Here is a 15,927-nt window from a genome sequence, read left to right as displayed (position 1 = left end):
TTTATCCCCCTTGGCAGCCCTCTCCAAATTGAAGACACTGGGCATGTTATCAGCCTTTCTCTGACAGACAAACGGCCGGGTATCTAACTACAAGGCAGCGCCTCATAGACCTCAATCCCACAAGATTTGTTGCTGGATTATCAGTTAGGTTTTTACCCTTGACCCAGGGTTTACCCTTACATACTACTCTGTGATGAGATGTGAGTGTAGCCTCTTTTTCAGTTGCAAATCAGCCGCTGAATAAGAATTTGAACTTACAAAATAAAATTTTTTTAGATGTTGAAGTATTAACAAGAGTGGGTCAAAAGAAACATGTTTATATGGTAGTATGTGACCGTGGTTGGGTTACTAACCGGGCAAAGCAGGCAACAGCGTGGGGCTTCAGACCTCCAGGGGCCTAGAAAGCCCCAGGTTCAGTGTGTCAGTCACTGTGTCATACGTTTGGGAATGTGTGCCACTAAACCACAATATAAATGAAATGATGAGGGCCTTGAGGCAGTAACTGTAACCACATAGTTTAACAAATAGTTTTAACAAAACCTTTGGCAGTTTTGCTCGCTCATCTGTCCTTATTTATAGGCCTATGGCTTTGTCATTAAATCTTAGCTAGCATAACATATATTGGTATGTTAAAAATAAGACAGAGAACTCAGAAATGACATCTATTTGTTTGTCAGTGTATTTATGTTATGGTACATTTTTTATGAAAGAAGTGTAAAAAAAAGTATGCATGAGATTTTTTTTCTTTTTGTCTGTATGTCCACATATTTTTAACACACCACAAACTGTGTGTTGTGTATATGAATGAACGGAAGAGAATGTCAGTGTTCCTGGGATATAAAAAAATGCGTTGATAGGATATTGTAAGCTGTAGTATTGTTGAAAATGCATTAGTTGCACAAACAAAAAAAGTACATGGGTTGATGGGTTTTGTCATACTTTTTCCATATATAATATTTTGATATTTTCCACAAGTGCTCTCATCATGCTTTGGTTGATGTAAAAAGATATAAATTGAACTTGACAATTCCTACATGACCTTGAAAACAGCAGCTGACATAAGAATCTCTATTCAAGATCTACTTACTTGTTTCAGAGCTTTTGCCCGCTTTCAAATAAATTAAATGTGTTGTTATTATCCTTATTAAGTGAATGTATTCTGAGCACTTTAAGCACTTATTGACCATGTTGGCTTAAAAGCTGAGCTTGGAAGTACAATGTTGCCATGGATACAGTTAGCACAGTTAGCTTTGCCCTGCTTTTCTTTCAGCATATACTTTTTAAATTTTTGTTTCAATTTTAGTTTATATAGCATTTACAAGGTTCCTGAAAAATGTGTGTTTTATCCAATTACCACAAATTAATTTGGCATATTGCAAACCTAGAGCTAGGTAGTATTCTAGTGTAGAAGCCCTGGTTGGTATCTGGAGCTCCAGGCAAAATATAATTAAGCTGCCATGTGTAGTCTGCTGTGTGTGCACTGTACATTTTGGTACTTGAAGGTGAATGGGTACATAATGGATGGACTGCAGGAGGAATAAGGGGTCAGTGGTGGACATTAGCTCATTTTTGCCCAAGGCCCCCCAGTGAGTTAATTCTGACATTAGTATGGAGGAGCAGTCTGGAGGTAGCAGAAAAAGAGGCTGTGTCTTTCTCTCCACTGATATCCATTCATTTCACATTTTGTGTGTTTCTGCCCATGCAGATGGACAGAAGGACATAGAGGAGGAACTGACGACAGGCCTGGAGTTGGTGGACTCCTGTATCAGATCGCTCCAGGAATCAGGCATCTTGGACTCGCAGGACACCTCTACAGGAGATAGTAAGGCTAATGTTATGATTAGGAGGGATTTTTTTTTAAGCAGAGTGAGAAAATTATTTGTCTTTGTATTTTCATTGCTGAGACAGCCGACAACCTGCAGAGCTGGTGTCCAGGTTCTGGCTGATTAACCTGTTGAATGTGTGTGAATTCACCAAGCTAAATGCAGTTCACAGAACCAGCCTGCTGTAGTTATAACACTATAGGGAGTAACATGGCTTTGAAAGGAGTGTGTGTAGTCTTTCCTTGAATAAATGGTAAAGAGAGGACGATTGGGTTCTGTTTTTTTAGCACTACTTTAATTTAATCAAGTCTGTGAGATATTTTTTTTAACTGAAGTACTTGTTCTAATTGGCATGTTCTACCTGAATGCAGAAAAAGATTTTGCCTTTCATCAGATTTAACCATTTTCTCTTAAAGTGCTACTTGAAAAAATAAAATGATTTTAAGTATAGTATAAGAGTGGTAATCCCTAAGAACTAGGTCACTTGTCAGTCAGTATGTCCAGGATGATTGCATCTTTCCTTGGATTTTCTATTGATAATATTTCATTTTCTGAGGGTCACTTTGTCTGTTTGCCCATGGTTGCTCTTCCTGCTCATGCTAACTATTCGGTACTTTCATTTATTCCAAACATATACAATCTCAGGTTCTTTATCCTCTGGTTTGAGAGGATGTTTCTGTCTGGATTCAGACACTGAGCATGTAGAGAGCAAATGAAACAGCTGTCATAAGCTGAATATTTTCTAAATCACTACTGTAAGTCAGCAGTACAGTAGCAAAACTTATCACAATTTTGCGTATGTTGTTAATTTTGTGTGTAATCACCAACAACCAATTAATTGAGTTATTAACATATTATCAACATATAAAGTTATGCTAACATTTTAGCATGTTGCCTCTTTACACAGCAACTGGTGTTGTTACTGGTGTTGTTTAGTTGCTTTAAAGTGCAGGTTCATTATATTTTGTGGGGGCATCAGTGCTCTAACCCACATCACTGCTATTTGCTAACAGCTGAGTGGGCGTTTCCATTTGAACAACCCGGAAAAAAACCCAGATACAGTCGTCCTTTAATTCCAGAGTGCAAAGCAGTTGTTTTCTAAGAGCTCTCAGTGAGATCCTGAACAACTCCCTGTGCCTCTCTGCTTCACTCTCATCATTTTTCATTTGGTCACGGGGATGATACCCATGTCTTTTATATAGTCGACCCCAAGGGAGTGAGGTAGCTGTCAGGAGACATGCAGAGTCGTGCCAGTAGTTTGATATGCTAATCCATCCTTGCTGAGGTGTCAGCTGGCCTGCTGTTCACAGAGCAGAGGGGAAACACACTCACACATGTGCATGAAAGTATACAGCACAAGCACATAAAGGCATAAATGTGCACACATAGACAAGCATGCGTGCATAAATAGGCCTAATCACACACTGAGGCATGGAGAAATACACAGGAAAGCATACAGGGCAACATGCGTAGTCTGTTTATACACATGTACTTGCACGTGCACAGAGACACACATATGCATACAAAACTAGGAATGTAATTTTGTTTGATATATTTGATGTTTAAATAATAGTTATGTAACCGACCAACCGGCTAGTCCAGAAAACCACCAAAAAAAAAAAAAAAAGAACAAACATGCAAGCAAGAGACAGACGGAAGAAGAGAGACAGAGATGTGAGCAAGAGACAGAGTGGGTGAGAGAGAAAAGAAGCAATGTAGAGAGTCTGACCAAAACAGTGACTGTCCAATTAAAGCATAGCAACCGTAACTAGACACGGCAGGCCTGTCAAGCTGTTTGAATTTCTCCATATGTTGGCTCTAGTAGGAGTTTGTTTGAGAGAGAGTTTGGAGGGTGGCGTCTCTTTTCCAAAAACCAAAAATACAAGAGCAAAAGTGTAAGGAATGTATTAAACTGTGCGTTTATCTGCTGTAACATAAGCTGCAATTGTTAGCATATCCAGCTAAATAGATTAGGCTACTACCTACTGTAAAATGGTAACCAAGCAGATTACAGGTAACTGACAAAACAGACCTATTCAGGACTAGCACATCCACTATAGTATTTCCCCACAGTGTGGAAGTCTTTGATGCTATCAGAGTTTAGGGAAACATTAGCAGCTCTGTCTGCTCTATTGGATTTGGGGAAGTTTACAGTCCAGCCACATCAACCAACTCAAGCTGAGATAGTGACATTTGCCAGACGTATGGTTTATGGCGCCAGTATACTTCAATGGAACTACTTGTTGGATGGTCAAACAGCTTGAAAAACGCCTTCAGCCTCCCTAGAATTGGGAGGGCTACGACAATTTCTGTAACCTTACGAAACGAGAGTCTGTGAAAAGTACGTCACTCTAACGGTCAATGCGTGAGAGTTGGCAGCCCCGCAGTGTTTTAAACCAGGTCATGGTGTTAGCGTAATTAGCTTGCTAGCTACAGCTGATAAAATCTGCTAGCAACAGTTCAGCAGGCAAAATAGTGGCATGATGGCTAGAAAAGAGAGGCATGCTTTTTGGTCTCAGAACTTACTAATATATTTGAGTGGTAAATCTGCCACCATCTGCCAGCGGCCGCTCAACTGGCATTTGTTTCATTGTGTTTTTTTAAAAAAAACCCAAAAAAACAGTCTGTTTAAATTTTCCATCTGGCACACGAGCATGTGGACGTTATTTAACAGTCAGGAAAACGCATACACGCATCGAAAGAAGCATTTTACACACATACGGTGCACATGACAAGATACATACTCAAACACCTGCGAAACACACAAAGCAGCAGAATCCACTGCTTTACTCAAGCTGCTGAACAGATTAGTGCGACACAGCAGCAAAGTACACTGTGTCTTCATGCGTCATGCTGCCTCATGCTAGTGATGCTCGCCAGTGTGCATGTTAATCTGTGTGTATGTGTGACCATGATGAACGTGGATATTTGGGACTGTGCACACAGCTGTGTATATTTATGCGTGTGTGTGTGTGTGTGTGTGTGTGTGTGTGCATGTGTGTGTGTGTGCATGTGTGTGTGTTCCAGACTGCACATGCCTCCGATGGGTATCTAAAAATAGACAACTGATGAAATATTAAAATGTGTCAATAGAGAACGCTGGTCACGATGCGGAAGAAAAGCCACTCAACTTTTTGTGTGTGTACTTGACAGAAAAAGAGATGAATGAATGAGCCAGAGCAGTACACAACTACATAGAAATGGTGTGTGTCCATGCATGATATCACAGGGAAGGACAGAGGCAAGTATGTGTGTGTGCGTGCATTCACCCAACTCTGAAAGGTATTAAAATTCACGGGCAGGGACCTTCTTATGGCACCCCATTACCTACCTTCTAATACACTAATACACCCCTACCTCTTCCTACACACACACACACACACTTTTCCTCACTCACTCAGCTCAGATGGATTCAGTGGAGCCTTCAGTGTTTGCCATCTGAGTGATAATGTATTTATGAGGCCCTTTGCTTCCCTAAAGGCTCCACTACCCATATGAAACACACCTAAAGTGGCAAACAAAAACTGTTCAAAACATCCTTTGGCTTCGTACACAAACATCTGGGTTTGTGCGCATGTGTGCGAGAGTGAGTGAATCTGAATCTGAAACAGGCCTGGAGTACAAATTCTTCCATTGCCATTATGTACGTATGTATGTGTGTACTCACCCAAGATGAGCCTATATTGGACATTGAAGCCTTGACCTAGTAAACTCTCCCAGCACCCTTAGCTTAATATCACATTTTAAATAATGCAGAATCACCAGCTAAACTGCCTACAGGAGCTGTACTTTAAAGTGACTTTTCACTTTGGTCCAGCTTTATTTTCCAACACGCTTATCCAGAGTGACTCCATTTGCCGTTAGCTGCTGACTTTATCTGTCCCGTGCAGTGGATATTGACCGCTGGCACACCATGATTTCCTTTCTCTCTTGTTTAATAATCACAAACAGGCAGAGTTTCTTCTTGTCTAATCTGCCGTTCTTGGTTTGATTCTCAGACTGCTGGCAAAAAGGGAGATCAGTAGAGATTAAAGGGACAGGCACTGTTGATGAAGGACAGCTCAAGAACTCCTTTGAGAGTTGAATCTTGAACGCTAGGAATTTATAGGTCTATTTAGAGCCTTTATAATGCAGTAAAGATATTTTCCAGTGCAGTGAGTTGTTTGCCAGAAAGGCAAACTGATGTAGCAGTTGTAAAAGTGGCAGGAGTGCCATTGCTGTATTCATGCATTACTGCACCAAAATGCTAGTGGGGGACATTATGTTTTGACCAAAATTTTGGATTAAAAAAAAGAGTTTTATGTCTGTAATTAAAGCCGTTGATGAGGCACATCATTGCTATCATCACCAAAAGTGAATTAATCAAGGGTACATCAAAAAATTTAACAGGACTTTAATAAGAGGGGTGGGAGAGTTTTGGCTCTTGCACAAGCACCTCGCGCCCTTCCCGTCCTCCTCAAATGATTCAATTAAATTCACTTCAAACTTTATGGTCCTTCCAGGCAAATGCAGGCTTTACAGTCTACAAAACATTCTGTAAATGCTTTGTCACTGTTGCCTGCATTCATTGTGTTTCATATATTCTGTCTTTCACATATAGCATGTTTGTGCTCACGATATTAGTTACAGCATGTGCATGTTTGCATGTTTATGCTATAAATGAAGTGATCCATGTGCAAATCACAAGACTGTAAATACTTCAGAAACATGAATGAGACTGTATGTAAAATTAGCAATGAAGCATTTATCTCATTATGCTGTGGGTGTACCGTGTGTGTATCATCACACTCTGCAAACCTACTGTTAATCAGTTACAGTGTCAGCCATAGATTATATGTTACAGTTTTCCTACCACGAAGTGAGACATGAACATTTGCAGAGTTTGATGACAAACTAACATAATGTACTCAGAGAAAATAAATGACATCCACTCTCTCAAATTGACTGCTGGCATAAAAGTTAGGGGTAGTTCTTTCTAAGATATTTGCTTAGAAAAGAGTCCATTTAACATTACAGAGAGTCTGATTGATTAACTGAAAAGTTACTATCGGCTGCTAACTGACCGACTTGATGGCTGACCAGCTGCTAGTTCAATGGTAGCTCACTGTAAGCTTGGCCAGCTGGAGTCTGGCCGAATGATCTTTGGTAGATTTTGGATGACAGCCTGAATATAGAAGTGGAACCATGAGAGATGTGGTAATAGAAGCAGCTCCGCTGGAAGGTGTTGCACAGCAGTATGTCAGTGATTCTCACACTTTTTACAACAGTTAACAGATGACATAGCAAAGTGTAGATGATGGGTAATGAGCCAGTGACTAAAATGAGCCATTGATAATGCTTCACAAAATGAGGGGGGGGAAAGGACAATGATCCATCTTTACAGAATATTTTGGGTTTTGTTGGATATTTCTTTATTTCTGCTATATGTCTCTGTGTAGTTATGTTATGTAGTATTTTGAAGAATGAGTCTAACCTAACCTAACTTTACTGGATGTCTATTACCAGAATCAGACTACACAATATTTTTTTAAAAACACATTAGGTGAGTCATAAATCCCTGGCTGAGAGACATTGCAGACTACAGATTGGACCCTGAGCAGCTTGCCATCTTTCACAACTCTCTGTACATAGTTGAATGGAGGCTCCAGAGAAAGACTTTCATCATCCAACATGTTAACAGTTGTGAACAGAAGTGTGCTCTATGTTTCTGTGGGTCAGCACATTGTACAAGTTGTCAAACTAGGCAAGAGAGAGCAAAAACAACAAACTAGTCCTTTTTAGCAGGACATTGTGAGGCATTCCAGATCCTGCTTCGGCTATCTCTCAGTAAGACCCTCTACACGGGGTAAAACGATTGTTGTGTCCCAACTCCCCCTACATGTTTAGTCACATCAGAAAGTGGTACAGCAAAATTTATTTGCATAGTGTCGTGAAATAAGTGGTGCCACAGGCTTGATTACTACTACTAGCATTATCGTTCGCTAACAGGGAAAACAGTGAGTAGTGTAAGTTTTCATGTCGAAGTTCTGCGCTGATCACTTTGCCTTTTCAAGCATATCCACTAATTTCTCTGCTAAAAATACTGGTGTGTGTTTATATGGATTAAAGAAAAAGAAAAATGCAACATGTTAATGAGTGAGCTTTAGAGCTTCGGTAGGTGTTTTCTTGAACTGAATGGTATCAACCTTCTCATCTAACTCTTGGCAAGAAAGTGAATAAGTGCATTTCTCAAAAGGTCGGACTATTCCTGTAGCTCAACTACACTTTGAACTGCTCCTGTTGAATTATACAGAGAAATATGGAGAGGAGAAAGAACGACAGGTAGGAGACAGCAATAAAGGAAGTGATAGAGGCAGGGAGAGTGAAAAAGACAGAGGAAGAGTGTGTTTTAAATGGAGGTCAGGAGCAGAGTGAGATTTAAGGGTCACAGAGCATGAGAGGAAAAGAGTGGCGAGAGGCTGGAATAACATAGTGGGTAAAAAGCAAATGGGTGTCTGAAAGAGAGGACAAGGAATTCTATTATATTTTATTCTAGCTTTCAATCTTCTCTTCCCTTCTCCTCCCTTTTCTTTTTTTTTTCTTCTCTTCCTCATTTCAAGGTCTGCTACAGTCATATTTGTTATATTCCCATTCACTCTTTTCCCATGAAAAAGAAGTACATTGTATAACATGTGGGACATGAACTGTGTTACAAAACACCTTCAAGGCCATGAAAAGAATAAATCTTTACACAAAGACAGACGGTTACAGAAGTAAAAGTCGTCTGAAAACACTTACATAAAAGCAACTAGACAGGAGTGAAACTAAGTCTTGTGATGGCTTTTGAAAATGTTCAAAAGTTTGCTTCAAACTATGACTCCCCAACTGCGTGACCTCACATTACATCTCTCTTGTCTCTTCTCTCTCATAGAATGTATTGAATGTATTGATATATTTATACTTCTTTAATTCTTCTTTTTTTCTCCTTTTTCCCATCAGGACAAGGACTTCTGTCTCAAAGTGCTTTGCAGCTCAACAACCAGGATGCCTATGCAGCTGCTGGTTACCATAGTAACCAAGGGCTGGCACTTGGCGAATCAGTCACGGGCCGCAGTGGGCACGTTGGAGGGGCTGTTCATAGCTACAACCAGGTACACACACATGTAAATTCATCAGCAGGCTTAATTTCCATCTTCCTTTACCCTTCTGCTTATTCATCCTCCCTCTCTCCTGTCTCGTTCTCATCACCCCCTCTCCCCCTACCTTCCTGTTTCTCCTCTACCTCTCTCCTCTCTCCCCCTCCCCTCCCTATCTCCCTTCATCCCTTTCTCCCTCTCCTCGCTTGTTGCTTGACATGTTTTTTTCTCTCTCCCTTACCTCTCTCATGTTTCTCCACACTCCTCTCCTTGCTAGGTGACATCCAGCCGTGCAGCTGCCCAGTTAGTGGGGACAGACTCTCCTTCTCAGTCCCAGAGAGACTCATTTGCCCAGCAAGCCCATGGCAGCGCCTTCCACATGCCCACTGAGGGCGGATCTGCACCTGTCGGACCATCCATGTATTACTCCTGTGCCACTTTGCCTGCACAGGTATAAATCCCTGAATACATTACTGTAATGCTTCAGTTGCCATCTGACGGATGCTTTTCCCAGCCTCCTCACTACACTATTGGTGTAATCCTTAACACTGCCTGAACACCTTGCAATGTTGCTCTGAAAACATTGTTGCCTCAGCTGTAGTTTGCTTGGATTTACATCAGACACAAAGGATTCCAACGGTAACCAATTTATTCAGAGCAAGCATCCATGAAAACTTCTCAAACCATCTTGCAGCACAATCCACTTTTCTGCTGTTGATTCATATGCTATACTGTGTGTTCCAAGCCATTGTCAGTTTGTCAATTAATCACTAAAAGTGTCACTTCCAGTAAAGCTTTGGAGCTATGAGGAGTCATTTGCATGACATAATAGTAGTATATTTAGTTTGGCACAAACTTAAAATACAGATCAATGGCTGAGAATTGGATAATGCTGTGGGAGTGGTTACATTTTGACACATTTTTTGACTCTGGGTCACCACTGTAATACATTGTAAAGGATTGTTCACAACCACATTTAGAGTGGCAAAACATTGTGGCAAATCACAGCTAGCTAGCTATGCTCGCGGCTTACTAGCATGGTAGCCATTAGCTCACCAGCTGGAGCAGTTCATCATTTAGCCTTGTGATTTTGTACCATCATGACCAAGCCACTAGCACCAACTATTTTGCAAGGAGACGTGGATGAACTTTGCTGTGTTAACTTCTGGTGTGACCAGCCCTTAACTGCAGTGAATCCAAGCTAACAATAGCAGCCATCTCTGCAAACAACTATAATATTTTTGGAGCCACCTTTCAAGCCTACAGGCGATGAACATTTGGTTGATTTTCCTTGGAATTTTCCTTGAAGAAACTCCTACAAATGCTTGTCAGTGCCCCAACTTGCAAAGGTGCAATATCTCTAAACTTTTTTGTTTGCTTTTAGTTTGTCATCTGGGTTTAAAAGAAAATTCATGTAACACCATTATTGGCCCACTGGTATATCTCAGATCATAGAACTTCCTACTAGCAAATACTGCAAATGCTGCATAGCAGGCAAGGCTAAACCAGGAAAATCATCTAATGAAAGAAACATAAACACATCTTTAATTAGCTTGTTTATTTAGCCAAAGGCTAACAGTCCACCTCATCTCTTATCAAATTACATATCACTTTTTGAGTATTAACTGAAAACAAATCCTGCAAGGTATTAGTGTAATCAATTGTATACCCACCTCTACCATCTGACCTAATGAAGTTAACTCACCTTCAGATGTGCTAGTCTTTACTTGCAGAAGGTTACACCACTGAAGTCAGTGGACAACTTCACCGCCAAAGTATTAGTTAAATCTGAGGCGGATGTTGGGTGCAAACTGTGGCTGCCATTTATTTCATTTACATTACTGCTATCATGTCAGCAATTTAAGAAATAGCTTATCCTGAATCTTTCTTGGGATCATTACAATGGGACTATTGGGTTTACAGGCAGATCTCCCTGTGGGGTGCGCCAACAGGGCAGCCACAATGCAGCAAACTTGTACTAAATCGGGGCCTCTCAGGTGATGATTTAGTCTTTTGTTGCTTCTTGTGCCACACTGTGATGAATTCATTCTCCAGGCTTAGAAATTAGGATTCTAAGAGCACCATGTTAATCGCGTCTTTGAATTCATTTAAACAGATTTACCAGCACTGTTCCAGTGTGTCAGAAATTGGCAGTATCCTCACTTCAGCACATCCTGACCAGTCTCATCCAAATTAATGGAGTGTTTAACGTTGTACCATTTACCATGAACTTATTTCCTCATTTGGCACAAAATGAAAATGCTTGTTTATAAGTCTGAAGGAACATTTGGCGACCCATTGCTTGCAGTCACATTTCAACTTCATTAGGTCATAAAAGTTTGGTCTTATTATTCTTCATCAGGATATTATTGCAGATAAGAGTTTCTGGTCTTTAGTTTACAGCTCCAGGGGGAGTTGTTCATCTCTCTACAAATAATGACATGAATAAGAAGAGTAGATGACTTTTAAAAGTGAGTGACATTGCACTTTAATGAAGTACACCTCCTCTATTCCAGCGTGTGAGCTCTCCTCTGCAGGCGGTGGGATCTCCTACCAAGCTGCAGCGCCTGGGATCAGCCTCCTCAGACATGCCCAGCTACGCCACACTACAGAGGGTGTCCTCGCCCAAACAGTCACCCAGCCGACTCGCCAAGTCCTACAGGTTGGTTCAATTTCAGTCTGACCAGTTGATTTAATACAGCCTCATAGAGAGCACATTACGTAAGAGTTTTACCTGCCTCATTGCACAGAAGAATATATCTGCAGGAAGTTGATGCCGTTGTTGATCAATACCAGTGACTCAACAATTACTTCACCTGGTGCTTCGATTTCTGGCTTTGAAAAACACTTTGTAGCTACAAACACTCCCTGCTTGTATTAGCCATGTTAGATTCCAGTACTTATACTTCAAAGATAGTTTTACATCATCCTTTTTATTATGCCTCAGCCTGCCTCAATAGGAAGAAAATGCCGAAACAGTAGTAGTTTGCCTGACTACAGTGTAATTTGTTTGAACTGTTAAAGCCAAGACACTTTCACAATATTCTTTTCTGCTCCTTGTGTGCCTTTAGTTTTCCCCAAGCAGACAATTGAAGGCACTGTACCTAATGGTCTTCAAACTTGGGAAGGTTCAGTGCTACGGACTGATAAGTCTTCACCTCTAATAAATCTCTTGAAGCACAATTTTGACAATGACAAAGTCATAGTGTTCAACCCCTAATTGAGCAGCAGACTGTTGGTGGTGTGGTCATTGCAAACTCATGCTGTACTGCCAAATATCATTCAAACCGACAGAACTTTATTTTAAATTCTGTATGAAATCCCAAAGTTTCCAGAGATACATAATATGTCAGGCTGAATTTTGTGTTTTTGTGTTTAAATAATGTGCAATCATCACTATCATCTAGATGTCTAGAATATTTCCATTTGATGGAATTGTGCAGCCATGGAGTCTTGAATCACCTGACGCCGCTTCTTCCTGCTAGCTTAAGCAAACCAGGCAAAAGCTAGTAGTAGTAGCAGTAACTAGAAAGTTTTCATTCTCAAAAAGTGATTTAAGCTCTGAATATGGCACAATTATCGCCGGGACCATGTTTTCAGTTTACTGCCGCAGAAAAGGAATAAATCTTCTGTTCATGTACGACTTCGCCTCTCTGCTGGCATTTTTTTGCATATTGAGATCAGATATACGATCACAATATGAGCAGAATCAAGATAACGAGAAAACTTATGAATACCAGGTGTAAATGGATTGGATGTCAATACCCAGAATTTGCTTCCAGATACAGATCACATGTTAATACCTGTTGCAAATGGGGCCATAGTGTGACAAAAATACTTACATTTCCACTTACTCCTCCTGCAGCACTTCATCGCCTATCAACATGGTAGCATCAGGTGCCGCTGGATCCTCCTCCCCTCTCCCCATGGCAGCCTCCCCGGGGGGAAACCACACCTCGTCACCCATCCACCAGCTCAGCTCGGTGGTGGGCAGCTACGCCACCCTGTCGCCCACCAAGCGCATGCTGCATCACATCGGAGCAGACAGCTACAAGATTTCCCACGAGCTGTACGCCAACGCAACCCTGCAAAGGCCTGGTAGCCTGGCAGGTAGAGGTCAAGACACTTTTATTATTACTTTGTGTACCTGTCATGTACATGTGTGGATGTGTGAAATGTCATCATGCCATTTATACATTTTAGGGAATAAAAACCATCACCTGAGTACCCACTTTAAATGTATTTGAAATTTAGACATTCCTTTTAAGTCATTTTCATCAAGATCTTCTCTTTTAGCTCCAACTAAAATCACACACATGCCAAAAAATAGCATTAGAATTGTGCAGATGTTACTTAATTTCTTCAGTTTTTTTAATTCTGCATTTAGTAGATATTTTTTTCCATCAGGACACACTTTATCCTACGTTTCTGTGTAATCGACGTTCTTACTTTTCAGTGTTGTGGTACCATTTGGTGTGAGAGATTGTGAATTATGGGTTTTTCTTCAGGGCCTAATATGGCATTTCTGAGGCAGTTCCATTATGTTAGTTCATGATAGTTAGGGTTACATGAACCCAATTTCCCAATTTGTGTGTAATTGGTATTCATCAGCATGTGCATATGGATATGAAAGAAAACACATTTTACCAAATATTTGATTAAATTGGCTTGAGGTTTTATCTAAAATGCGTTAGATTTCAAATGAATTCATGAATGAGATTCATTGCCTCTACAGAGGACTTTTTATTTTAATTCCAGAGTTGGGCTTTGTTTTGGGCTATTCAAAAGAGGATATCTCATTTTTGGCATTTAACTTTTATTTATTTGAACTAAAATGTGCTCATGTTAACTGTGACTTAAAAAAATGACAGACAGCAACTATTTCCCAGGAGATAGATACTGTGGATAATGACTCCTGTCTAGTTTAGAGGTGAACTGTTCCTTTCAGCTACTGATTAAATGGCTCTTTTTGTGTTCATGGCAAGTGAGCAAGGTAAAAACAGTCCATACCAGTGACGGAGGAAGTATGTTATTCAGATCCTAAAAGTGCAATACATTAATGTAAAAATACTCCATTACAAGTAAAAGTCCTGCATTCACAATCCTACTCCAGTACAGAAATATTATCAGCAAGATTTACTTCAAGTATCAAAAATTACTCATTCACTGCCCAATGCCCAGCAATTGTAGCTGGTTGGAGCTCATTTTAACCACTTTATATACAGCAAGTTATTTTTAATCCAGTGTTTCCCAACCTAAGGGTCTGTCCAGCCCTCTCCTAAGGTTCACATCATAAATATGGGGGGTCATTAATTGATAAATGGAGTTGGAAAAAATTAAGTTCTGCTACACAAATCTGCATTCGTTGTTGCACTTCAGTTTTGGATCTTTTCTTTTTTGTGAAATACTGGATAGTTTTATATCTTTGTACCTCAAACAGTTATTTAAACTCTGAGAATATTAAAGGGGATATATCTGTCTTTGTCTCTTTGGTGGAAGTGCGAACAACTCAAAGATATCTGAAAAGTGATGAGGGGCTGTAAATTGACAGTTTTTTGTAGGGGGTAATAAGCCAAAAATATGTAACTTCTGGTTTAGTCTTCAACAGGGAATTGTATTTTATAAGTTTAAGGTCAGTGAATCATAATCTGAAAGGCAGCTATTAACTATACTGTAGGTAAGTGCTGTGGAGTAAAAATGGCAATATTGCCCCTATTGAGTAAGCATGAAATGGAAATACAGTACAAGTACTTGAGTAAATGTACTTTTTTTGTACATTACTTTCCACCACTATCCAATACAATTTGAAGATGATGGCTTTACTCATCACATTTTCAAGTTCAAAGAGAGCAAAACATGAAAGTATAAATGTATTATAAGAAATAATTCAGAGGACTGACTTAACTGGTCTAAATTTGATTGTCCTCTAATTTGTATTTTTCATATTTCTCTCATTTTGTAATCACCTTCACATCTTCAGAGAAAATTGTTATCCATCCTCTCGTCTGTAAATTTAACCTCCGTTTCCCTTGTGTGTTCCAGGCTCCAGAGGCTCCTACAGCAGCCAGCACAGTCACTTGGGCTCTGAGCTGCGACCTCTGCAGTCTCCTGAACACCACATCGACCCCATCTACGAAGACAGAGTCTATACCAAACCCAACCTTAGAGGACAAGGTAAGCAGAGACGAGGGCATGGGGGCTGAGGAAAATAAAGACATGAAATGGAGGGTTATTTGTTCAAGGTGTTGAGGCGATATCTACAAACACAGTCTGTAAAACTGAATCCCAGAAGACAAGGGGAATAGAAAAGAGAGGAAGCTGTGAGTGAGTCTGAGGAGAAAGCAAACATTTGATAGACAGTAACATATAAGAGGTGTGCAAATTTTTTCCAAATGATACTATACTATATTTAGGTAAATGTGAAATGATATACAAGAGAAAGGTGGAAGAAAATGAGAAAGGAGGTTGAGGGGTTGTAGAAGAGGAATGGGATGGGCACAAGGAGTGAACAATAAAGGCTAGAGTTCTTAACAATTTGGGAGTTCACAAGGAGCAAACAAAACGGTTTGGGAACAATCACTTAGATGAAGAGGTACCACTTTCTAACAACGCACCTTGTTCTTCATCTTGATAGCTCACTGTGGTTGCTCCCTCCTGTTCCATTACTCTCTTGCAAAAATTTAAACTTATCTGCTGACAAAAAATGCAGAAAATGACTGTTGTTTTGTAGAACCATTTTGGGTGAATGATTGTGGTTGGCGCTCTTCTCGACAAACACTGTGAATCCCTTGTGCGAGTGAAGGCAATTTCAGTCCAGTGAGGGAATGGCGGACTCTGCCACTAACAATGAATACTAACTTAAAGAGAGGGAATTACATAATGGCTATTGCTGAAAAGATATTGACCATGAATAGCATCTTAAGGATTTTAGCTTTAATAAAACCATTAGTCAACACTTAGGGGAAGTGGGTAACGGGGAGAAATAAGGA

General features: G+C 40.2%; 1 protein-coding gene across 13 annotated transcripts in view; it reads left to right on the top strand.

Annotated features, from left to right (window-relative positions):
• The window catches only part of ctnnd2b (catenin (cadherin-associated protein), delta 2b), a 178,340-nt gene that overhangs the window by 95,143 nt on the left and 67,270 nt on the right, over positions 1–15,927 (top strand). For 7 of the 13 annotated variants that reach the window (XM_042428429.1, XM_042428434.1, XM_042428433.1 and 4 more), the window contains 6 exons: positions 1,706–1,822; positions 8,802–8,953; positions 9,216–9,389; positions 11,455–11,600; positions 12,804–13,054; positions 14,981–15,112. In XM_042428429.1, coding sequence (XP_042284363.1) covers positions 1,706–1,822; positions 8,802–8,953; positions 9,216–9,389; positions 11,455–11,600; positions 12,804–13,054; positions 14,981–15,112 — 972 coding nt within the window. The remainder of the gene's footprint in view (positions 1–1,705; positions 1,823–8,801; positions 8,954–9,215; positions 9,390–11,454; positions 11,601–12,803; positions 13,055–14,980; positions 15,113–15,927) is intronic. The other 6 variants (XM_042428440.1, XM_042428435.1, XM_042428439.1 and 3 more) reach the window with 1 other exon arrangement.

Source organism: Thunnus maccoyii, chromosome 12 (genome assembly GCF_910596095.1).
Source record: "Thunnus maccoyii chromosome 12, fThuMac1.1, whole genome shotgun sequence".
Lineage (NCBI taxonomy): Eukaryota > Metazoa > Chordata > Actinopteri > Scombriformes > Scombridae > Thunnus > Thunnus maccoyii.
Note: the sequence above shows the minus strand (reverse complement) of the source record. Positions and strands in the feature narration are given on the sequence as shown.